General features: G+C 39.5%; 1 protein-coding gene and 1 long non-coding RNA gene across 2 annotated transcripts in view; one reads left to right on the plus strand and one right to left on the minus strand.

Moving 5' to 3' along the window:
• The window catches only part of LOC114100341 (uncharacterized), a 107778-nt gene extending 86175 nt beyond the window's left edge, over nucleotides 1-21603 (plus strand). The window contains exon 2 of the long non-coding RNA XR_011708834.1: nucleotides 21318-21603. This is a non-coding gene — a long non-coding RNA (uncharacterized lncRNA). The remainder of the gene's footprint in view (nucleotides 1-21317) is intronic.
• Rab3b (RAB3B, member RAS oncogene family) overlaps nucleotides 1-26768 on the minus strand; it is a 60347-nt gene that overhangs the window by 27958 nt on the left and 5621 nt on the right. The window contains exon 2 of the mRNA XM_027945014.2: nucleotides 22102-22329. Coding sequence (XP_027800815.1) covers nucleotides 22102-22329 — 228 coding nt within the window. The remainder of the gene's footprint in view (nucleotides 1-22101; nucleotides 22330-26768) is intronic.

Genomic DNA, 26768 nt, shown 5'->3' on the forward strand with positions numbered 1-26768 from the left:
GCAGAAGAGTATGGCAGAGGGAAGCAGCTCACATGATAATCACAAAGCAGAGAGGGACTACACTTGACAGATGCAAAATATATACACCAAAGGCATGCCTCCAATAACCCACCTCCTCCAGCCACACCCTACCTACCTTCACTCACCACTCAGTTAATCCCATCAGGGATTAATTCACTGATTGGGTTAAGACTCCCAATCATTTCTCCTCTAAACCTCCTTGCATTGTCTCACACATGAGCTTTTAGAGGACACCTTACATCCAAACCATAACATCCCTAATTTTACAGATGGGAAACCAAACCCCCGAGAAACAAGTAACCTGTTTTCTTATTTTTGACATTGTTCTCTCAGACAAAACCCTCAAAACCTGCCGCAGTCTGGCTGGGCACAATCAGGAGCCACTTGTCAAAAGAAACTAACTTTATTTTTAGAACCACACACGCCAAACAAAACAGCCTCTCAGGAAAAACCCTCAGAGCCTCAACTGCCACCACCGGCTTTCCACAAGCCTCTCTCTCCCACACAAGCTTCTCCCCACCTCCCACAATCCTCCTGCTCTTGAGGCCCATTGGCCGGGTCACGTGGGCGGAGCCAAAAAAGTCCCCCAATGAGCAGCTCCGTGGTCTGAAAGGGCAGGGAAACAGTCCAATGAGCATCACCGCAGAGGAGCCAATCAGCTAGATGTTGCTGGGGCCGCTGTGAGCCAATCATCAGCCCGCAGCTGGAAGTTTGCTGGCAGCTGGAAGTTTGCTGGGGCCCCTTCAGCTGTGGCTCTCAACAAAACCTCTCACAGATGTGACCACCAACTTCCATAAAGATATAGGCACCACATTATACTTCAAGCAGATGAACTGAAAGTTATAGAGCTTCCTTTCATTGTTTCTCAATGTATCTGGCATATCTCAGACATTCAATAAATACTTGTTGAATGAATGGATCACAGCACCTATGTCAGGAATGTGTTTCCACTCCCACCTATACTTCTTATTTAGACTGGAAGAAAGACTGTGCCTCCTCATTTCTGTACCCTCAGTATCTAGAGCAGTGCTTGGCGCCTGCCAGCAAAACTATTTAACAAAGCTGGGTGCTGTTGTCCATGCCTGTAATCACAGTTACTCAGGAGACTTGGGCAGAAAGATTGCAAGTTTGAGGCCATCCTGGGCAATTTAGTGAAACCCTATCCCAAAATAAAAATAAAAAGGGTGGGAGATGAAGCTAGATCAATTGTAGAGAGCTTGCCTAGCAGACACACTGCCCTGGTTCAATCCTTACTATGGGAAGCAGGGGTGGTGGTGGTGCACTTTAAAGCAACAAAGAAATTAATGAATGAGAGAAGAGTGGACAATATGATCTCTCTGTTGCCCTAAATAACATCCCCCAAACACACACCCATCTTCTTGAAACCCTCTATTTCCTAGCTTCGGGGATACCGCACTTTTCTGGTTCTTTGCCATCATCTCTTCCTGCTCTTGCTCTGTCTCCTACACTGGCTTCTTATCCTCCCCTGGGCCCTCACTTTCAAGTTACAGATGGAAATTTCCAGTTGTCTGCTGGACATCTCCACTTAGTCTGAATCCCTTGGCATGTACATGGTTAATTACTCATTATCACTTATTTCATTTGTGTCTTCTCTCACAAATAAGTCCTCATGAACACCTCACACATGTCTGGACACACAGCAGGTATTCTAAAGATGTCTGCTAAATGAACTATAATATTCCAATGCTGTGCATGGACAAATTTAGCATCAGAGTTGCCAACCCATTTCCTCTTCACTCTTTTTGCCTCCAAATTGACATCAGCACCATTCACAGCACTCTGAGAAATCACTCTGGGGAATTCATTTAATTTGCCACCTGCTGTATCCTTTATGTGACTCACCAACTCCCTTCAAGACAGGAAAATGTAGGGAGAAAAGTGAGGTGGGAGAGGGCCAAGAGGAAAAAGAGAATCTTGGAACAAGATTACACTTAATATATCGTCAGGTCACAGCAAGTAAGAGGAAATGAAGAAAGTCAAGTCTGGCACTGAAAATTACAGGTGCTAAAAATAGTTCTCTGGTCAGACAATTAACAGAAAAGAAATGGTTAAGGGATGACTGTCCAATAAGTAATCAGAGAAATACAATGTGAAATGACAAAATATAATTTTTTACCTATTGAATTAGTTAAACTAAGACTCCATGATATAAGCTTTCCACACAGATAAAACAAAATAGGGATTTCACTATTTAGAATATGTCTAAAGGAAATAAATAAGAAACCTATGAGAAGTTTTGCAAATTGAGAATGATCATGGCAATATTATTCAAAACAGTCCCAAATTGGAAAGCAGTTATAAGTAATCAAATAATGGGGAGGAAATTAGCTTTGAGGGGCTAGAGACAAGACCTCATTCTCTCACCAGTTTAGAGAGCTCAGCACAACGTAACTGTAAGAAATACTGTTGACTGAATTAATTAATGAATGGATATGGTACTCCCTTCCTATAAAGTATAATGAAGTCATTAAAAACATAAAGACTTTCTAATAATGTTAGATATATTTATGTTGTCATGTAAAATAAAAGTTCACAGAAAAGAAACTGGAAAGAAATCAACAAAAAATATCAATCATATTTTCTTCTTTAAGCTTGGCTGTAATTTAAAAATATTTTTATATTACTTTTTTAATTCAGAAGAAATTAAACCCCTAGTAAGAGCTGGCAGTTACTATTCTTACTATTCATAGTCCAGGGAGAAGGAAAAATGGGAAAAAACATGGGAGACCAACAATAAGTTGATATTATAGCTAGATAGTGAAGTTCTTGTACTATTTACTGTTCCTGCTTGAGTTAAATACATTTGAAATTTTCCATAATAAACAGCTTTAAAAAAATAAGAAGACCTGAAACAACACACTATCTGGGAAGAATACAGGGAGTTCCATTTTTTTTTAATTTTATAATTTTATTTTAATTGTAGTTGGACATAACACCTTTATTTTATTTATGTGGTGCTGAGGATCGGCGCGCTAGGTGGGTGCTCTACTGCTGAGTCACAACCCCAGCCCTGAGAGTTCCATTTTTAATGGGATATAAAACTCTATATTTCATGGATGTTAAAATGCCTACTTTTCCGCATTTAAGCCTCTCTGAAATAAGGATGTATCTTACAATTGACAATACCTTAGATTCTCTAAAACACAATACTTAAAACACCATATGGGGGAGGAAGTAGGAACTGAGGCTGAAGCTAGATTTTGGCTGTCTTGAATACCAGGCCAAGGCACTGGGACACTGTCCTGAGGAGAATGAGTGATGCTCCCGTCAAGGGGAGGAAATTCAGTAAGTATGTGCTAAATGGTAAGGGTGTTATTATTGGGACACTGCTGCGCATATCAAGGGCCAGAAGACACTGACCTTTGTGGAAAAAGTGTTTGAGGACTTGCCCTCCTCTCTTGTCATCTCATGAGTCCCAGTTTTCTTCTTCCTCAAATCTTTCACATTACTTTCATTTTCCTGAAAGCATAATTGTTTTCCTAGAACCCAAGCCAGCACCATCACTGATGTAAATATCCACAGTCCTGAGTCCCCACAGTAGCTTCTGATGTGACATTTTAAAGCCAAAAAACCTCTGCTTGATGCCTGGCACAGGGACCTACTACTGAACTCATTCCCGAATGGAGATAAAAGGAGTTCACGTATACAGGGCAGGCAAGAGATTAAACTGAACTTCCCAGGACATCTGGGACTTAACTAGAAAGAGAAATCAGGAGTTCAGGATCTCCAGCCTGCTCTGGGCTATGCTTTCCCTCTGTGTCTCAGAGCTGCTTTCTTTGGGGATTTGGCCCCAGTAACCATAGCAGACAAATCCCCTAAGGATCATTTGCATACAGGTGCCAAAGTGTTCTAAAAATAGGATCAACACTCTGGCTCCACAAAGCAAAAGCCTTGAAATTTATTTATAAAGGATGGTGGGGCAAGCATGTGAGGAAGGAGGAGGAACCTCTCAGGAGCAGCCTAACAACAGGAAGCTATAATTGCAGGCTGGGAGTCAAGAGCCCTGGGATCATTTAATTTTGCCACTCATTTGCTTCGTGGGCTTAAGAACAACCTGGGCTTTGGACCTTCCATCTTTAAAATAGGGATATTAGACTAGATGATTTTTAGGGCCCCTTTTAGCTCTATGGAGTTATAAGGATATTATGTATACTGCATCAGGATACAAAATAATTATTATTATAATGAAATAATAATTTTAACATGAATTGAGTACTTACTAAGTGACAGGCACTGTGACAAGTGTTTTTCATACATTACTTCAACAGTCCTCACAACCAGCTCTTTGAGGTGATTAGGAACTCAAAGATACTGAGGTACTAAGAAGAATGTTTACAGAGTACTTGCAAATATTCCCATTTAAAGAGTGTTAGAGCTGGGGATTTAACCCCTGTGCTGTTCTGTCTTCCAGGTTGCTAGGATGCTAAACTTATCCCTGATTTTCTAACCTAATGGTCTCAGGGACTTATGTTCATATCACCCCTTTCCATCCTGTTCTCCCTAGGTTCCCACCACCATGGGATACTCCTGAAGTTCCAAACATTGTATTCCCCTATCTCAGTGCTTTGCTTATGCTGTTCCTTCTGCCTGGAAAAGCCTTATCCCCTGCCCTGCTGAACCAGTCCCTACCTATCAATCAGACTTCAACACAAATGCATCCCCCTCCATGACTCATTTCCTCCAATACCCACAGGCAGAAGTAATGACTGGGTAACATTTGCTGTAACAGAGTGTGCCAGGCACCATGGTAATTCTTACCACAACTTTCTGGGAGAAGTTCCTGTTTCATGCTCTTCTTACGTATGAAATAACTGAGATTTAGAGACTAAATATCTTACCTGAAGTCATATAGATGAACCCTATGGTCTGATCTGACAGTCTTCCTTACCCCTGTTCTACCCACTTTCTAACTAAGCAGTACATGAATTGCTACAATGTTTGTCTCTTCCATGAGATAATAAACTCTTCTAGTGACTTTTATAAAAACTCTACATATAAACTCTTTCTATAAATCCTTGTAGTGGTTTAGTTTGTTTGTTTGATTGATTCAATTTTGAATGTTTGAATGAACAGCTGAGAGATCATTTGAGCAGTGTACCAGGGAGATAGTGGGGAATCAGGCTAGAATCATAACCAAAGAGAAAACAAAAAGGTTAAGACCCTCACTGTATCTAATCTTTCTCTGCCACTTGTTCCTTTGGAACAAGATTTTAAAAAAAACAAAAACAAAACAAAACAACTATCTATGCTCCTTGGCACCCACTTCTGTTCTCACCTCAGGAGTGAGATCACCTCCTCCAAAAAGCCTATTGAAACTACCCTAATTCTCATCATTCCCTTAACTTTAGTGTTCCTTTAGCACATAGGTGTCATTTAATTAAACACTATAAACCTTAATGAAGAGGTACTATGAGGGACAGCAGAAAGACTATGGATTTGAGGATGAAGCCCAACAGAGTTCCAATTCCCACTCCACCACTTCCTGACATGTAACCTTGGACCAGTTACTTGACTTTCTCAACTACAGACTAGCCAAAAAACAGTGTTGATAATAATATCCTTTTCTCCATATTGTTGGGAGGATAAAATGAGTTAAGTGTTGTGACAGTGCCTTGTCAGCTGTAAAGCTCTGTATAAACATGAGTCGTGTTCATTCAGCTTACAGTTTGCCCTCAATCTGTTTGTTCTTTCCCCTGGAACCAGCTCCAGGCCAGGTCTCAGATTCCTGGGGAGATGGAGGTGTAGGAAAGTGTACAGAAGGAGGAGCCCAAGAAAGTTGGGATGGGAGCTTCCTCAACAAACTTCTGCTGCAAGGAAATGAAAAGACTTATTCCCCCACTAGTGGTAAATTTCCAAGCCAGCCTTTGGGCTCAATCAGTTGACATGGCAACAACCAGTGGGGCAGGACAGTACCATAAGAGGGCACTTTCTCCCCTCATAAAATGACACCTCATGGTAGTCTGAACACAATGTCTAACCTCAGGAACACCTTGGATTTTTTTTTGTCCCCCACCCATTACCTTCATTATCTATTCCTCCCCAAGTGTAGCTGAGAAAACTGTGAAAAGTTCAGCCTGAAGTCATATGTAAAATAATTATTATAGCAAACCCAGCCCTATGGCACATGCCTGTAATTTCAGCTCCTCAGAAGGCTGAGACAGAAGGATCACAAGTTCAAGGCCAGCCTGGGCAATTTAGTGAGATCCTGTCGAAAGATAAAACATTTAAAAAGGGCTGGGATCTAGCTCAGTGATAGAGTGCCCCTGGGTTCAATCCCAGTATTATAAATACATAAATAAGAATAAAATAGTCCCTGTAGCAAGTCACAGTTGTGTGTACCTATTGTCCTTGCTACTGGAGACACTGAGACAGGAGGACTGCTTAAGCCCAAGGCTTAAAGACCAATCTGGGAAACATAGTGAGACTCCATTTCAAAATAGATAGATACAATTAAATAGTTCCTTAAGAGGAGGCTGTGATGTCCTGGGACGGCTCCAGTACAGCATTGTTGGCTCCAGTACAGTGTTGCTTGTGGTTGGGTCTTACTTTTTATATGTAAAAGTAGTGTGATTCAGTGAGAGGAACGCAGTTGTGTTTGGAGGTGATTAAAAAAATCCTGGGTTCAAGTCCCATTTAACCCTAACACTTTCCTACACCTCCATCTCCCCAGTCACATAACTTTGCCTCTTTGGGCCTCGGATTCCTCTTGTGTGTATTGAAGATTATAAGACTTCCTCTTATGATGATCATGTGAGATTCCATAAATATCAGATGATCTGCCTGATCTAGTGTCCACAATGGCTCTGAGAGAAAAGTGAGTAAGAAAATAGTGTGCCCTTCTATAGAGGCCAGCCAAGAGAAGCTTCAGACCTCCTAGCCATTGATGGGCAGAACTGATGGAGAAGGAGGGAGACCTTGACTCGGGACTTATCACTCACTTTGATTTTGGCAGTGTTTTGGGGATTTTGCTTGTTTATTGTTATTGTTGTTATTGTGGCAATACTGAGGATTAAACACAGGGTTACTCTGCCACTGAGCTACATTTCCTTTTTTAAAAATATTTATTTATTTATTTATTTTGAGACAGGCCCTTGCTATGTTGCCCAGGCTACCCTCAAACTTGCCATCTTCCTGCCTCCCAAGTAGCTGGGATACCAGGCATACACCACCATGACCAATTCTGTGAGTCTTTATTGAACTCTTATTCTTGGCAAGTTCCTGTGCCTGTGCCTGTGCCTTGCCTGGTGCTGGAGCTGTAGACATGATTAGACTTGGCCCCTGCCCTGAATCAAGCAACAAATACATGAAAAAAAAATATTCAACATCTCTAGCAATTAGAGAAATGCAAATCAAAACTACTCTTTAAGATTTCATCTCACTCTAGTCAAAATGGCAACTATTAAGAATACAAACAACAATAAGTGTTGGCGAGGATGTGGGGGAAAAGGCATACTCATACATTGCTAGTGGGACTGCAAATTGGTGCAGCCAATATGGAAAGCAGTATGGAGATTACTTAGAGCCGTTTTTTAACTGTTCTGTTCTAGCTCCTTCTAGAACTGGAAGAATCTATCAGGTATTCCCTTAAAACTATAATTCTGACTTTGTCTTTTATTTCTTCACTAATTACTTCAGACTTTATTTTCTCAGGTGGCTTATCCTCTCCTGCGCAGGAAAAATTACCCTGGCAAGGTGCTGGCCGCTTCGTGATAGAGTGCCAGTCTAATGGATTTATTATATATTGATGGGGAGACCCCCTCCCTCCCAGGTTTTAAGCACTGGAGTGACAGTGATCAGAAAACACTTGGAGAAAGCAAGACTGGGGTCAAGAAGCTCCATTCAGGCTGCTGCTATAGTCTAAGTGGAGAGAAAATGGGAATCTGAGGTAGGAAAGGGGGAGAGAAGAGAGCCAGGCTCACAGTCAGCCCTCAAAACAAATAAACAGAATAAAGGTTTGTAGAACAGAATTGGGATGAGTTTTGGAGAAATTTAGGAGATAGAATTGAGGGTTCTCGTGAACAATGGAATGAATAGGAACAGGAATAAAGGATGACCTCAGTTTTGAGCTGGAGGCAGTGTTGGTGAGGGTGCTCAAGACAAGCAACACAGATATCCCCTTAGACTTGACCTCCTATTCATCCAGGCCTGAGCCAGAGACTCTGTGTCATTAGCTCAGAGTTGACAGACTTCACCAAGGAAGGTGAGAAGCACTAGAGTACAGAGAGGATGAGAGTTTCCAATGTCACCTTGCAACTCAAGGTGCAGGGCAATTGTGTGGGGGAAGGAGGAGTCGCAGGAGGGAGGGGGTTATAAACCCTCAGTTAAAGGGCCTCCCCTACTCCAACCCCTGCCCTTAGCAATACATCAGGAAGGTTCTAAGGAAGCTAAATCATTTCCAATCTTCAAAGGCAACTAGACATTTGCAGGGGCAGAGTACTGAATATGGGGGTGAAGAGGGGAGACGCACATCTAATTTCTCTGCTGATGGCTCCATATTGTCAACCCCATAGCTCAGTCTTAAAAATGATAGCTATCACCCAAGATCAGTCACAACAGTAAGGCATAATAGGACAGGAACAAACAAATCCTGACTTACCCCTCACCCCCACTATGGGACTTTGTGTTTGATTATCAAGCATTTGTTACAGGCACCATGCTAGGCCTCTTCCTTATATTGTCACATTTAATCTTTACTACAATATTAAGAAGTATTAACACTTTTCCTATTTTACAGCTGATTAAACAGGTTCAGAGACACTACTTATGCCATGTGTTCATTCTACCACAGCTGAACTGAGTCCCCTATGCCTCCCCTCATCCTGGGCCACAGTGTGTGGCAGATCCTAAGAGACAATTACATTAAGTGTCAGCTCACTTAATTATATATCTATACACCGGTGTTGCTCAACCTGGGATGCTTATTAGAATCACTTATGAAGTCATGGGGGCTAGAGAGACAGGAGAGTTGATAGAAAGGGAGGGGAGTCTGGAAAGCTAACAGGTAATAGTTTACAACAGATGTGTCCCTTTTCAAGAATGTTTGCTTGGAGATTACAATTTTTAGCTATGGTGTTGACTCTTAATTTCCTGTGAGGTCCACAGAGTATCACAGCGCATTAGAAAGAATGGTGAAGGCAATTGGGTGTGATAAGAACACAGTAGAAAGCTCTAATTTTGAAGCCCAGCTGTGCCATTTACTAGTCTGTATGATTTGGTCAAGTCTCAACTTTTCTGAGTCTGTATCCTCATCTGTTCTGTGTACCATACATTGAGATAAAAAAGGAGATAAAACATCTGAAAAATATATAGTTGCTACTATATAAATATAATGTTTAACATTTTCACCATTTAGTGTGTGCTTTACCAAAGTCCATACTCCATGTGAAAATATAACAAGGAGAAGAAGGGGAGAGGGCATAGGCATACCAGGATTTTGAAGTCAGAGAGAACTTGATTCAAATTTGGACTCTGATATTTACTATTTGTGTGAACTTGAGTAAGTAACCTAACTCCTCTGGACCTCAGTTTACTTATCTGCAAAATAGGTGTAATAACAATACCTAGCTCACAGGTTTATTTTGAGGATGATATGAGTTGATAGAAACACTGACACAGTGCTGGCATGACATCCGTGTGACTGCCAGTTCACATCAGCCCTAGGGGAAGGATTACTAGCCTTATTTACATAAATGGTAGCTGTTTTTCATTGTCCCAATAATTACTGATGTATAAAGTGGCATTCAGAATAAGAATAGCACCCCCTCCCCCTCCATCCAGTCTCTGGGCCTCTAAAAAACAGGGATCAAAAAGAAGCAAGAGGAGCTGGGTTTGTGGCTCAGAGGTAGAGCGCTTGCCTAGCACATGTGAGGCACTGGGTTCGATCTTCAGTATCACAAAAAATTAAATAAATAAAATAAGGGTATTGTGTCCAACTATAACTTAAAAAAAATAAAAATTAAAAAAAAAAGAAGCAAGGATCCTCCCATACCCAACACACAACCACTGTCTGTCTGTCCTGGGTCCATCTGTCTTTATTATAATTGTTTCATTTGACCTTTGTTCCTCTGCTCATGTCAATCATGGCAAGAAAAACACATAAAATTAATTTTTAAAAATTATGGGAACAACCCACTTGAATCAAATGTATGAAATATGATATGTCAAGAACTATGTAATGTTTTGAACAACTAATAATAAAAATTTTTTTTTAAATTATAGGAACAAGTCCAACTTTCCCAGACCATCCCCAATTACTGTACTCTGATTCCCATATGGCTCAGTTCATCATCTTTTCTAAACTTATCTCCTCCCCTCCCCATTCAAAAAATTCCCTGTGCCTTCTAAAAATCAGTTATCAGAAAAAATCTTTTTATCAATCTCATTGAATGTTCCTTTCCCTATCTTATTGTAAATGAAACCTAGCTCTCCCTGAGAACATGGCTCCCCCAAAGCTTCCAAATTTCTGGTTTCTTCCTTTCTCATCACCCTTCAATCACTAGGCCAGGAGATGGGATATATGTTGTAGCCTCTCACCCCTGTATCCAGACCACTTCCCCCTTTCAAAAAACAAAACAAAACAAAATATCTCCAGCTTTGAATCTCATATCATGAAATTATGTCACCCATTCATCCCCCTACTGTCAAGTGCACAGCTGCTGGTTCACTGTTACTTTCTCCATAATTTTTTGGTGATTTCAATACCCATATAGAGGGAGAAGAGAAATTGGAGATGGGAATGATTTCAATACCCATATAGATGAGCCTTTCAACCTTTTGGACTTTCATTTCCTTAAACTTCTCTCCTCCAGAAATGTTGATCTCTAACCCCACCTCATCCGTCACTCTCACAGTCATACCCTGGACCTCAACTTTCCCAAAAGTAATTTCAAGTGTCCCACACTCAGCCCACTATGATCTCCAGCCCACTCCGAGATTCTGTTTCAATAGTGTTCATCCCCTACCATCTCTTTACCAGCCCTCACCCCTCTGATCCTTACCTCCTTCCCAGCTCAGCTTGAATCCTACAGTCAATCATGACAATAACTTCCCCACAAATGCCTCTGACTCCCTTGGCCCTCTACTGCTTTTTTTGTACTTTACTTACCTTCATTAAAGCAATCTCTGCCTATTTTATGCATGTATCCACAAAGCAAAATATAGCTGGAGAAAAACACAACCATTTTTCAAACTTATGAATTCTAACTTATGATCACTAATTTCAAGTAGAGCTCTAATGCTAATTAGCAATCAAATTACATTTCCCTAGTCTATTCACTCTCCCACTTTCCTGTAAGACAGCCTCCTCTCTCTTCAAATCTCTAATCTTTCTCCTCTGTCCTAACTCTTAGTTGATGTCCTTGTTTCCTCCTTCATCAGAAAATTGTATCCAAGAGGACTCCCACCAGTACATGTAACCCGAAGCTACACCTGTGCCCAAGCCCTCTGCTTTCTCTCCTGATGACATGGATGTGCTCTTAGCAAGGACTCACCCTCCCATCAGCTCCCAGATACTGTCCCAAGAATTCTCCTCTCTCTCCTATGTCATACCAGTTTTGTGTTTTTGTATCTTTATTGGTTTTTTGATTTGTTGATCCCCATTGTATTGTTTCACTAGCACACAAAGATTCTGTTACTTTTCCCAGCTTAAAAACAAAAACTCTTCTAATTCAATTCCCTTGCTATCCCAATTATTTCCTTTTCTTTACAGCAAAATCCTTGAAAATGCTATGAATTACTTAACGTCTCCAATTTCTTTTCTCCCTCTCTTAAGCAGGTTTTCATTCCTGTCACTTTACCAAAACAGCTTGTATCAAGGTTATCAGTGTACTCCATGTTGCAAAATCCAGTAGTCAATTTTTGGTCCTCATATTCATAACCTGTCAGATACATTCAATACAGAGGTCCCTTTCTTTGTAAAACCATCTTCACTTAGCTGCCAGGACACTATACTTTCTCTTTTCAATCACCCTTTTTGTCTTCTTGCCAATTCTTCCTCATTTTCCCAACATCTCAATGTCAGAATATCTCTGGGCTTAGTCCTTAAAATCTTTCTTCCATCTTCACTTTCTCCCTCATTGGTCTTATTCAGTCTTGTGGGGTTTTTATTTACTTTTTTATTTTATTTTTACATTTCTTTAATTTTAAACTTTCTTTCTTTTTTAATTTTTTTGTAGTTGTAAATGGACACTGCTTTTTTTAATTTTTAATAGTTATTTTTTAGTTGTAACTGGACACAATATCTTTATTTTATTTTATTTATTTTTATGTGGTGCTGAGGATCAAATCCAGTGCCTCGCATGTGCTAGGCGAGAGCTCTACCACTGAGCCACAATCCCAGCCTCTGGACACAATGCTTTTATTTGTTTATTTCTATGTGGTGTTGAGGATAGAACCCAGTGCCTCACGCATGCTAGACAAGCACTCTGTCACTGAGCTACAGTCCCAACCCCTAAACTTTATTTCTTATTTATTTATTTTTAAGTGATGCTGAAGATCAAACCTACCACTATCAAGCTCTACCACTGAGCTACAATCTCAGCCCCTATATACTTATTTTTTTAATGTTTTTTTTTAGTTGTTAATGGACCTTTATTTTATTTGCTTATTTATATGTGGTGCTGGGAATTGAACCCAGTGCCTCACATGTACGAGGCAAGCACTCTACCGCTGAGCTACAACTCCAGCCTCTATTTACTTATTTTTGATACTGTGACTTGAACTCAGCGCCTCACAAATTTCATGGTTTAAAATACCATCTACAGGGCTGGCATGGTGGCTCAGTGGTAGAGCACTTACCTAGAACCTGTGAGGTACTGGGTTATTTCTCATCACCACATATAAATCAATAAAAATAAAGTTCTATCAACAACTAAAACAATTTTTAAAATACCATCTACATATGATGACTTGCTAATTTATATTTGCAGTCAGGTCCTTTACCCTGACCTGTAGACTCATTCATTCAATTGCATATTCTGTGTCTGTTCTTGGTTATCTAACAGCTGTCTTCAATATAACATGACCAAACAGAGTCTTCATTTGTCTCCCCAATCCTGTTTTCCCTACAGTATTCTTCATCTCTGGGCTATAACCTTCCAGTCTCTCACATCAACCTTTTGACCCCTCCTGTTCACTCTCCCACTTCATCCAATTCAAATCCTGTCAGCAATATTTTTGACATATAAATAGAATAGAATCTAACTATTTTCCCTACCATAGCCACTATCGCCCTTGTTGAAGAAACCATCATTCCTAATCTCCACTGTTGCAAATCCTGACAGGTTCTACCTACTTCTGCCCTTTGCTCTTCATAATTTATTATTGAAACAGACATAACACTGTCTCAGAGAAACCCTGTTAAATATTAAGATGTAAGTAGTGTAATATTGCACATTTTGTGACTATACTAAAAATCAGTGAACTGTATACTTTAAAAGAGTACAGTTTTATGGGATATAAATTATATGTCAAAGTGTTTTAAATGCAATGTAGTAGCTTAGGTTGGATCATGGAATAGTAAAAAGGATATAGTAAAAAAATACTGAAATCTGAATAAAGTTCTTAGTTTAATCAATCATATTATGTCAATAACAGTCTCTTAGTTTTGACAAATGTACCATGGTTTTGTAATATGTTAACATTACACAAAATGGGATATATAAGTAAAGGATATATGGAATTTCTCTGTACTATCATTGCAATTTTTCTATAAATTTAAAATTATTCAGATAAAAAGTTTATTTAAAAGCTACATCAGGGGCCACTGGGGTTGTGGCTCAGCGGTAGAGCACATGCCTCGCATGTGCGAGACCCTGGGTTTGATCCTCAGCACCACATAAAAAAAATAAACAAGTGAAATAAAGGTGTTAAAGAAATATATTTTTTTAAAAAAAAGCTACATCAGGGGGCTGGGGTTGCGGCTCAGTGGTAGAGTGCTTGCCTAGCATGCATGACACACTGGGTTCTATCCTCAGCACCACATAAAAATAAATAAATAAAATAAAGATATTGTGTCCAACTACAACTAAAAAATAAATATTAAAAAAAACCTACATCAGACCATGTCATTCCACTGCTCAGTGCCTAAAATGTATCAATATTTGTATACATGGTGTATTCCCATTGCCTACATTGAGTGCTCCTTAGAAGAAGGGATGTTATTTCACCAATCCCTGCAGAGCTTAGCACAGCCAGGCATTTAAAAGGTCCTCAAAAGCAAATATGCTTTTGCAAATGCCTTTTCTTTTGTCTATAAGGCCTTTTCCCTATATTGAGCTGAAAAATTTGTATTTATTTGTTAAGACCCAGCTCAAATGTACCCTCCTTTATGAAACCTTCAATGATTTTTCCAGGTGGAAGTAACTGTTCTGCTCCATATTCCTATAATACTTTCTTCATCTCTTTATTATATCATTTATACCATATTGTAGTTGTTTATGTGCCCTTTTATCATAGAACTTGGCACATACTATGTGCATGACATGTTTTTTTGAATGAACGAATGTGCAAAGGGCTTCTAGGTTATTTCTTTTCCACCCACACCAATTTGAATGGTTGGAAGTGGGTGGTGGGCCTCATTGAATAGCCAATCAGAATTACTGGTTAATTCATTTACAAATTACCAAGACAGACTATGCCTGCAATTCTGATTTGACTTCCCATAGTCTTTGTTGTGATTTTTAAAATCAGATTAAACCTTTTCCAGCAGCTGGCTCCTACAGGCTTTGGGGAGATGAAAGTGTCAGCATGTCTCTGCAGCCACACAAGGAAACTTGCTGCCTAGAAAAATCAATTCTGATTATCACAAGAGCTGAGCAAAGGATGATGTACTCAGAAACTGTCTCCGTACTCCAGGAGCCATAGGAACATGTCAGAGTCCCAGTAACCCTGCTCAGCCTTCAGACTGTTCTGTGTTGTCCACTGGCCTCTATCTAGATCTCCAGTTTAGGTTCGGGTCGCTAGAGCTCACCTTCCTAAAGGTAGCAGAAGGAGTCCACACTGGCCTGTGGATGAGTTTGTGCTGATTCCAGGATAAGGTATTATTAGCAAGCCCCACTTGCCCAAACCACTTTAGTCATGCATTTCATCTTAGCTTGTTTGTTTGTTTTTGGTACCAGGGATTGAACTCAGGGGCACTGGACCAGTAAGCCACATCCCCCACCCTATTTTGTATTTTATTTAGAGACAGGTTCTCACTGAGTTGCTTAGGGACATGCTTTTGCTGAGACTGTCTTTGAACTCACAATCCTCCTGCCTCAGACTCCCCAGCCACTGGAATTACAGGCGCATGCCACGGCACCCATCCTTATCCTACTTTTGATGAGTAATGAGACTTCCTCTCTGACTCCCACATCTATCTCTAAATTGGTTCCAAACTTAGGTAGGGAAGAAAAGGAAGGCCATTTATTGATCCCCCTAGAATCTCAATAAAAACTATTATTTGTTCAGCATTTAAGGTACCATGTTGGTGGCTGAGGACCAAACTCAGGCCTTGCACATGCTAGGCAAGTGCTCTGCCACTGAGCTAAATCCCCAACCCTGCATTATCTCTTTTTGTTTCTTTTTCTTTTTTACCTTTATTTTATTTATTCATTTTTATGTGCTGAGGATCGAACCCAGGACCCGCATGTACTAGGCAAGCGCTCTACCGCTGAGCCACATCCGGAGCCCGCATTATCTCTTTTAAATCATTGCCAACATAGCAAAGCAAGTGGAATAATAGAGGTGTATGCAATTGCCATGGTCACTGAGGGTTTCAGAGGAGAGACTTGAAAAGAAAGAGGAAGAAAAACAGCAATCCAAGGTAGGCCCAGGATCAAGGACAGTGACCTGTATGTCCTTCACAAAGACAGAGTTCTTGAGCTCAGGATATATCTCAGTGGTAGAGCATTTGCCTGGCCTGCTGGAGGCCTATGCTTCAATCCCCAAGTACAGGGGGTGGGGAGTGGGGCAGATTAAGAAAAAAGATAGAGTTCTTGAGTTTTTGAATCGACAATACAAGCTTGTTGGAAAGGCTAGCCAATGCATTTCTGGTCTTTATACAAGTAACCCCAGACACATTCCTGTCTTTAAAGTCTTTGACATGCAGGCCACCAAAAAAGCTTCACTAGTGGGAGTAGAAAAGAAGAGATTTTGTCTTTCCATGATGGCTGCCCCTGTCACTGGACCATCCCAGTGGCAGGGATCAGGCCTAGAGTAAATTGTTGTAGTGAAGGTCATCAGCTAAGTTAGTCTTTTAAAATGTGAATAGAGCTGAGCAGGAACCCCAGTTACAAGCCTGGGGATGAGATCTAAGTCACAGTTCAGTAATTCCTAAGCTCTGAGTCCCAGTGCCTGAGGATGAAAAAGATCTGTCCTTTCCTTCAGGACCCATACCACAGAAGAAATGAGATTCTTTTCATTCATGTACTTAGTGCCTATCTCTCCACTGGGGTGCAAAGCATGTGAGCAGGAAGGATTTATCCCCACCCCAGCCAATGACTGGCACAGTGCAAGTACCAGATAAATGTCTACTGAATAAATGAAATGATGACATTTTCCACTTGGCTCCGCATAGATAATTTGACATATCTGACCTCATCTCCACTTCCCAGGGTCTGAGGGAATGTGTGAAAGACACAACAAGTGGTTTAAAAAACACACAGAAGAATTCACATGCCTGAAAATACCCACAGTTCTTATAAGATTTCATAGCTCTCCATGGCCTTTCCCTTCCATTTCCCCCACTTAATTTCACAACAACCCATGAGGTGAGGACAGCAAGGAATGGGGAAGGGTCACTCCAGATAACTCCACATCACACAACCACTGCAGGGTAGAGACAGGACTAGAATCTGAGACTCCAGAGTCCCAGGTTAGTTCAGTCTTCCCACAAAGCTGTAAATATTTTCCCCGACCCACACCGAACCTGCCAGCATCTGTGATGGGTCCCACGTGGAAGTGGTGGAAGCCCCTCCTGCTTGTCTCTTTCCACAGGTCTTCAGGGGTTGCCTGGCAACCAGCACCCAGCAGTAAGTGGCCTCTAGCTGGGTCTGTTGCTGTGAAGTTACTAAGTCTCCTTCCCCTCACACTTAAGCATGCTCTCGCTCCCTATTAATGAGACTTTTCCCCTAGCCCCACCTCTCCAGTAAGATTTTCTTTTCTGATTCACAATAATTAACCTCTCAGGAAACCAAGGAGGTTCACAGAGGCCTATGTGGTAAGGATCCCAGGGAACAAGACACTCCCAATGCCTTCATCATTCAATATCCCCTAAAGATGCAGAAACTCCTATTGTGGGTGGTCCTTCTCACTGATGCTCATAACCTCCCCTTCTCCCCTCTCCATCTTCCACACTAATAACAGATTTCCAAAATCCCCTGGGAGAGCTCAAAAGGCCTGGAAGCACTGAATGGATACTTCATATGTGGCTAGTGAGTACTAGGTGTTGTTCCAGTACTTTTGGAATCACAGATGAAAAACCTTGGGAGGGGACCCCGTCACCTTTTACATGTAGACTAGGAGATAGAGAAAGAAGGAATCTAAAATTTCTTGCATTCCTGATATATGCCAGACACAATACTATGGCTCCACATTAGTCCCTCTCAGCAAGCCTGGGAGAATTTTACAGTCAGAGATATGTATTCATAGAAGCCAAGTGATTTATCAGAGCTTACAGTTTGAAAAAAAAAATCACATAACTTTTGTGTAAAAAGTTTAGAGAATTCTATCACAGGTATTGGAGAGCCATTGAAGGGTTTTAACAAAATCAGTTTTGCATTTAAAAAAAAAAAAACCTCTGACTTCAGATGAAGGAGAGATGAAATTGAGGCACACACACAGAACAACAGCAACAAATTGTGGTTTGGATCCAAACTAATCAAATTGTATACGTTAAATATGTATCAGTTTCTCCATTTACAACTAATTGATTATCAAATTTGGCAAATTCTGGTCCTAAATCTCTAATCTCTGTACTCATTTCCATCCCTTATGTCACTTTGTCACTGTCTTAGTGTTATGGATTGAATGTTTGTATCTTTCCAAAATTCAGGTGTTGGAGCCTTAACTCCCAGTGTGGCTATATTTGGAAACAAGGCCTATAAGAAAGTTATTAAGGTTAAATGAGGTTATAAGGGTGAGACCCTGATCCAATAGGATTATTGTCACTGTAAGGAGAGACACTGAGGAGATCGTACACTCTCTCCCCTAGGTCCACATGTGGAGGAAAAGTCATGTGACACATAGTGAAAAAGTGACTGTCTGCAATCTTGCTGGCACCTTGATCTTGGACTTCTTGTCTCCAGAGTGTAAGGAAACAATTTCTGCAGTTTAAGCCAATCAGTCTGTGGCATTTTGTTATGGCAACCCAAGCGGACTGATGTACTTTAGTTCAGGCCCTTATAACGTATACAAACCACTGGTGCATTTCTCTCTCTCTCTCTCTCTCTCTCTCTCTAGGTCAATATTGAATTAAATTAGTTGGTTAATTTTTAAGTAATTTTATGAGATATAATTTACATATTAAAAACTATACATATTTAACAAATACAATTTGATCAGTTTGGATCCAAACCACAATTTGTTGTTGTTGTTTCATCTGAAGCCAGAGATTTTTTTTTTTTAAATGCAAAACTGATTTTGTTAAAACCCTTCAATGGCTCCTCAATCAATACCTGTGATAGAGTTCTCAAAAGTCATTAAGTAAGACAAATATAGGTACAGTGTACATAATATATGATTACTAGATTACATATATTATGTACACTGTACCACTTTTGTACACAAAAGATGTTTAAAAATATAAAAATGAAATTAACAATATGAATATTCAAAGTTTAAATTTTAATGTATTTATGAACAGCACAAAAAACAAATTTTGCCCTGTAAAAGCACATACACACATATAAAAACCCTTTGATAATTTTTTTTAAGCAAAGCAATGTTTTTTAAGCAAAGCAACTAAGTCATATCTAATTAGATCTTTATTGATTTTACCTCGAAATGTAAACTGAAAATGAACTTGTGCTGGAATCACAGAACATCACTTCAGCCATTTTCTTGTGCTCACTTGGGTTTACTATACTTGGTACTGTCTTCAGAGATTTCTTTACAGGACTCTTTAAAGGCCACATAACTAGATTTCATTTAGTTAAAACTAAATAGTATTATCAATAAATCCACTTAACCAGGTACAGGAAAACTGCCAAGCTCACAACAGGCTAAAAATGAAAAAAACAGAGCAAGGAAGTCACTGCTGCCAACCCCTTGAAAGGGCTGAATGCCTCCTACAACAAGCTTTTTCCAGAGTAGGATATATTTGATACAGGGATCAAACAAAGATGTCTGTGCCAATCCACAAAGTAAATGTTAGTAAAACATTAATTTATTTTGTATTTATAGATTAAAAAATAAGCTCTAATAATTTCTTCAGATCCCAAAGAAGTCTTCAGGCTTGTACCCTCTAGCTAATGGCAAGAATCTTCTGTGCATTATACAAGATTTCCCTGACCTCCAATCGGCTGCCTATGTCCTCTCCAGCAAATTTCTCTCTCAACATCCCTTCCCTGCTCTTTCTCAGCCTTGATTCAGTTTCACTCTATTGCTCACCATACCCTAAATACTCGGTGCCCTCACCCCTCTCTGTGATTGGCTGCAAAGATGACATCAGATAACACAAGTGATTGCACTAGGCACTAAGAGGTGCTTTTAATACATGCATGTTTACTCTCACCACAAGAGAGTTAAACTAGATCAGTGTTCCACAATTTTAGCCTGCCTTAAAACCACCTGGAAGACTTCTTATACCACAGATTGTTGGGTTCCACTCCCAGCATTTCAGATTCAGTGGATCTGAGATGGGGTCTAAGAATTTGCATTTCCAACAAATCCCTAACTGTTGCTCATATAGATGGTCTAAAAACCACACTTTGATAATCAATCAACTAGACAACCTGTATAGCTTCTCTCATTTCTAATGATTTATGATTCCTCAGTGCCTTTAAATGAACAAAATGAACACTTATCTCTATAAGTTAACATTAAATATTATCATAAATTGAAATAAGGCCTCTATAAGACCTCAGATGTGCAGTGTAGAGAAAAGAACATATAATTTATAATCAGAAGATCTGAGTTCAAATCAGAAATTTGCGGGAGAGGACATAGGCAGCCGATTGGAGGTCAGGGATATCTTGTATAATGCACAGAAGTTTCTTGTCATTAGCTAGAGGATACAAAAGTTGTGCTCCATTTGTATGGCTGACTTAAGGAAAGTTACTGTCTGTTTTTTTCTGTAAAACAGGGTATATAAAAACAGTATCTGCCTCATAATGTTAATTGTGAGATTATGACAATCTGTAAAAATATTATATATAGACTGTCCAAATAAATGTACAATGCAATATATATATATATATATATATATATATATATATATATATATATATATTTGCTAAGCAAAATAGATAATAAACAATATGTTTTGAATATCTTCACAAATTTTCAAAATTCCAACCCTAGTGCAAATTCATTGATGAGTATATGATCCATATGGTATTACATCATTTAAAATATATACATGAGGAAGTGGGGGGGGGCGGCAGAATGAGATGGACATTATACCCCTGATGTATGGGTATGATTGCACAAATGGTGTGACTCTACATCATATACAACCAAAGAAATGAAAAGTTGTGCTCCATATGTGTAAAAATTTTAAATAAATACACACACACACACACACACAAGTTTTACCAGGTGCAGGAGCATACACCTGTAATCCCAGTAATTCAGAAAGCTAAAGCAGGAGGATCACAAGTTCAAGGCCAGCCTCAGCAAGGTCCTAAGCTACTCAGTAAGACCCTATCTCAAAATAAAAAGTAAAAAGGGCTGGGGATGCAGCTAAGTGGTAAAGTGCCCTGGATTCAATTCCCCATACAAAATATATAGAGAGAGTAAGTATTATATAATTTAAAATATATACATGAGCGGGAGTTGTATATATGTAATAGTGTTTGTGTGTGTGTATAAAATAAAGTGTGTATATATAATATATATATAATAAAGCATGTACACATGTATATAAATGAACATTGTGTGCATATATAAACTTTATTAGTACCATTGGTAAATAACAACAATAGTGGTTGTGAAACCAGTTTCCAATATAGTTCCAAATGATCTTTCTCTCCCAGTATTCAAACCTTTGTGTAACTTCCTCCCACACTGAATCTATGACCAAGAGAATACTCTAAGGCTACATGAGAGACATTTCCCTTTCCTCTTTGGTTTCTTAGATTGCTCACTCTAGGGAAAGCCAGTTACCATGCAATGAAGAGGATTAAGCAGCTCTGTGAAGATACTAAGAGGGCCAAATGGGAAGAAGTAAGGCTTCCTGCCAACAGTCTGCACCAGACATGTGAGTAAGCCACCTTGGAAGTGGATCCTCCAGACACAGTCAGTCCTCCAGATGACTGAAACGCAAGCCAGCATATGGCTACACTTCGCAAGAAACCCCAAGCCACTCCCAAATATTAGACCCACAGAAACTAAGAGATAATAAATTATTATTGTTTATTTATACCACCAAGTTTTAAAATAATTTGTTATGCATCAATAGATAACTGATACAGTAACTAACACTGATTGTGTATTTGCTGTATTCCAGGAACTACACTAAGCATCTAACAGCCCTATGTGTAGATGCCCTTATAATTTCCAAAGAAGAAAGGATGACCCAGAGAGGTTAAATAATTTAGTCAAGTTTCTGTGGCTACTCAGTAGTAGAAATAGAATCTGACTGAACCCAAGTTTCTAACTCCAAAGCCTAGTTTCTTAGTCACTTGTTTACATAGTCAGGATAAAGTCTCTTGAACATCTAAGCATCAGACACAAATGAACCCTCAGAGGAGAGCAAACTTACATAAAACCAGCATGGGGAAGCCCAGGGGTCAGACCTAAAGCAACATTAACATTTGATGTTAGTATCTAAAGATTCCAAGCTGGTTCCACCTCCCAGCCTGTAGACTAGCAGACTAGTTATATCTCAGGTCAGCACTGCTCAAGATGCCCATGACTCACCCAGATCTGCAGCTTCACTCGCTTCTCATGACGGTATACTGTCTTCACCTTGAAGTCGATGCCCACAGTGCTAACAAAGGCTGGGGTGAAAGTGTCATCAGCATAGCGGAAAAGGAAGGAGGTCTTGCCAACACTGCTGTTGCCGATGATGAGCAGTTTGAACATATAGTCAAAATTCTGGTCAGAGGCATCTTTGACTCCAGTTTTACTGTCAGTCACTGAAGCCATCTGCAAGAGAGACCTATGGTCACTTGAGAACACACCTCTAGTGTGACTTTCAGTCACCAACCTTCTAATGGTCAACTGTCATTTACACACTCTCCACCCCAGCTTAACAGAGGAAATACACAGAATCACCCCATCGTTGCACCTGCCACAAATGTTGTCTCAGGACTAGGGTGGAACCCAACTCCTCCCCTTCAATCCCATTCAGCAAATATTTACTGAATATGTTGATCTGAGGCAAGCCCTAGCTGGATTTGGGGAGTACAAATATGAATCAGACATGGTGGCGGATCTCTGGGTGGCTAGACACTAGAATAAAAGAACAGGGAAACAGAAGTAACAACTATAGGGAAGTGATAAAACCTTGACTAAGAAAGTCCACAAGAAGCCTAACCCAATGGGAAGACATGGTGGTCAAGGAGAGTCTCCTGTAGGAGGCAGGGCTCAGTATAGGGTTATCATTCCCTGTTTCAAAAGCTTTTATGGCTCCCCACATCTCTAAATATCAAGTCCAAACCATTCAGATTAATGAAGAACCAACTAACCAAAGAATCAACTTTCTAAGCTTTTGTTCCCCAATTCTTCTCCCCATCAACCTGTGCTACCTTAATATTAAATTACACTTTACTCCAAATACTCCACAGTATGCCTTCGTCCCTTTGTATGTGGATTCCTTCTGCCTAGAATGATTTTTCCCCCTAATAAACTCCTATTCATCCTTGTAGGTCCAGGTAGAGTGTCACCTTCCCTGTGCATGGCAGAGATATGACTCCTGCTCCTGTGTTCTCACAACACTCTAATGGTACTTTTGTCATTTTGGAACTGTTTACTCTTCTGGCCCCTCTTTTAGACTAAACATCTGGGATTTAATATACTCCATTTCTGCATGCCTGGCTTCTAGCACAAATCCTCACACATAACAGCACTCAGTAAAAATGTGTGCTGAATTAATGAAAGTCACTTCATCACTTTGGGGCCCCAATATCCTCATATAGGAAATGGGGAGAACAATTTCTGCCCTTGCGTTTCTCATGAGGCTATTATAGGGCTTGAATGAGATAACAATGATTATGACCTTCATAAACTGATAAATTCCACAGTTGTGTGAATTTAAGTCCTTATAATCCAATCTTTCTAAGCCTTGATCTTTTATTTGTTCATTCACTCATTCATTCATTCAGCAAATATTAGTATGTGCTAGGCCTACTACCATTCTCTCCTTTTCTTAGAACACTTTGAATCTGAACTCCATGATCCAGTGTAACAGAAGAGGAAGGAGGTCTTGCCAACACTGCTTCTGCCAATGATGAGCAGCTTGAACATATAGTCAAAATTCTGGTCAGAGGCATCTTTGACTCCAGTTTTATCACTGCTCACTGAAGCCATATGCAAGAGAGACCTATGGTCAGTTGGCTACTTTGAGTCACCAACCTTCCAATGGTCCTATTACCTGATGTGAGTCCTTTAGTTGCTTCTTCTACAGCTTCGAAACACCAAGTGCCCTACTTCTCCACCTTAAGTCTCTCCTCTTGCTTAACACTAGGTACAAACGGGCTAGGTAAGTAATCAGGGAATGGTAGAAGGGTACCTCTAATGTGAGAAAGTGTTCAGGTTATCATTGTCTTTGGTAGTTCTGTTTTTTTAATACCTTTATTGATTGATTGATTGATTGATTTTATGTAGTGCTGAGGATCAAACCCAGTGCCTCACATGTGCTAGGCAAGCGCTCTACCACTGAGCTACAACTCCCACCCAAAAAAAAGAAAGGGAGTGAGATTGTTGAGTTTGGCTTTATGTAACTCTCAGATAAACTATAAAGACAAGAAGCTGATGAACATAGAAGGTTGTTTTTGTTTTTTGCAGTACTAAGGATTAAACCCCAAGAATAGTCAGGTCCTCTACCCCTGAGCTACATCCTCAGATCTTTTTATTTTTATTTTGAGATAAGGTCTTGCTAAGTTGCCCAGCCTGGCTTTGAATGCAGGAATTCTCCTGCCTCAGCTTCCCAAGTCACTGGGATTACACTACCACACAATACTCAAATGTAAATTTAAAGCACTCTTTAAGAACAATGAGACACATATAGAGAATTGATAATAGTTATTAAAAAAAAAACTTTCTTAATATATCACCACTAGTCTTCAGTGCCCTCTGTTCTTCCTGCCTTTATATAAGACCCTCAGCTTTATCCCTGTATCATCAGTCCCATGACAAGGCTCAAGAGGTATAAAACATGTCCAGGATACTTGGAGGCTTAGGCACAACAGCATTTTTAAATTTTTTTTTATTCTAATTTGTTATATATGATATATTACACATATAGAGCACAATTTTTCATATCTCTGGTTGTATACAAGTATACTCACACCATTCGTGTCTTCATACAGGTACTTTGGATAACGATGTCCATCTTATTCCACCATAATTTCTAACCCCATGCCCCCTCCCTTCCCCTCCACCCCTTTGTCCTATTCATAATTCCTCTAATCCTCCCATGCTCCCCCTCCCTACCCAACTATGAATCAGCCTCCTTTTATCAGAAAAAACATTCAACATTTGGTTTTTGGGTTTTCACTTAGCATTATCTTCTCCAACTCCATCCATTTACTTGCAAATGTCGTGATTTTATTCTCTCTTATTGCTGAGTAATATTCCATTGTGTATATATGCCACATTTTCTTTATCCATTCATCTACTGAAGTGCATCTAGGTTGGTTCCACAATTTACCTATTGTGAATTGTGCTGCTATAAACATTGATGTGGCTGTGTCCCTGTAGTAGGATAACAGCATTTCCCCCCCACACCCCAGTGCTAGAGATTGAACCCAGGGGTGCTCTACCACCTCTTTTAATTTTTTTTTTGTGGAGACAAGATCTCACTAAATTGCCCAGGCTGCCCTTGACATAGCCATCCTGTCTCACAGGCATGCACCACCACATTCAGCTAGACATAATATCATTTACATGAAAGAAGAAAGTGAGGTTGGAAAGGAGAGTGCAATTGGCTGTTTAAATTGTCTCACAGACTTCACTTTTCAGTTTGTCATAATACAAGATATAAAGCCTATTTCAAGAATTGATGATTCAAGCCAGTGAGGGGGCACACACCTGTAATCCCAGTGGCTCAGGAGGCTGAGGCAAGAGGATCTCAAATTCAAAGTTAGCCTCAGCAAAAGCAAGACACTAACCAACTCAGTGAGACCCTGTCTCTAAATAAAATACAAAATAGGGCTGAGGATGTGGCTCAGTGGCCAAGTGCCCCTGAGTTCAATCCCTGGTATGCCCCCAAAACAAAACAAAACAAAAAAAGAACTGGTGATTTAAAAGAATTGTTTTTTCTACCTAACAGAAGGGAAACCACCACAATGACATGATACCATCTTTCACTCTGCTCCATTCGTCTTTCTTTGTCTTTGTTTACAAAAGAAAATTTCTGCTATGAAAGTACATATTCATTATAAAAAATTTGAAATTTATGCAAATGTATAAAAGATAAAAATTTAAATTATCTAATATCTCACTTACCCAAAAATGACTACTATTAAAATTTTAGGGGCTGGGGATGTGGCTCAAGCAGTAACACGCTCGCCTGGCATGCGCACAGGGCGCTGGGTTCGATCCTCAGCACCACATAAAAATAAAATAAAGATGTTGTGTCCACCGAAAACTGAAAAATAAATTTAAAAACTTCTCTCTCTCTCTGTCTCTCTTTCTTCTCTCTCTCTCTTAAAAAAAAATAGTATATTTCTTCCAATATATATTCATTCAAAAAAAATGCTTGTACCACCATACATGCCTATTTTTAAAATTATATCTTCTTAAATTTTTTTTAATTGTAGATGGACACAATATCTTTATTTATTTATTTTGTGTGGTGCTGAGGATTGAACCCTGTGCCTCACACGTGCTAAATAAGCATTCTACCACTGAGCTACAGCCCCAGCCAAGAACTATATCTTATTCATTAATTTAAAAGGCAATGCACACTCATTGAAGGTAATTCATCAACTTTTCATTATTTACTAGTATTATTTTTCATCATCTGTAATTTGCATTATTTTCTTACTTTTTAACATTAAAAAAATAAGTAATATGGAACCTAAAATCTTATACTGAAAAGTAAGCGTTGCTTCCATCCTGGTTCCCAACTTCCAGTTCCCCTCCCCAGAGGCACATGTTACCAATTTATATCTCCTTCAGAGATATTTTTTGCATATACAAGCATAGAAAAATATACTTTTTATTTATATGTAAATGATAGCATACCATACATTCTAGTCTATAATTTCTATGCATATTTTAATAGCTGAGATCATCTGCACAGAAAGTATAGACCAGAATGTATGGTATGCTATCATTTGGCAAAAGTATTTAAATTTTAAAAGTATTTAATAATTTAGTCATGTATGACTAAAAAAAAATAAAATCGTATGGGAAAAAAA

This window comes from Marmota flaviventris, chromosome 10 (assembly GCF_047511675.1).
Source record: "Marmota flaviventris isolate mMarFla1 chromosome 10, mMarFla1.hap1, whole genome shotgun sequence".
Classification (NCBI taxonomy): Eukaryota; Metazoa; Chordata; class Mammalia; order Rodentia; family Sciuridae; genus Marmota; species Marmota flaviventris.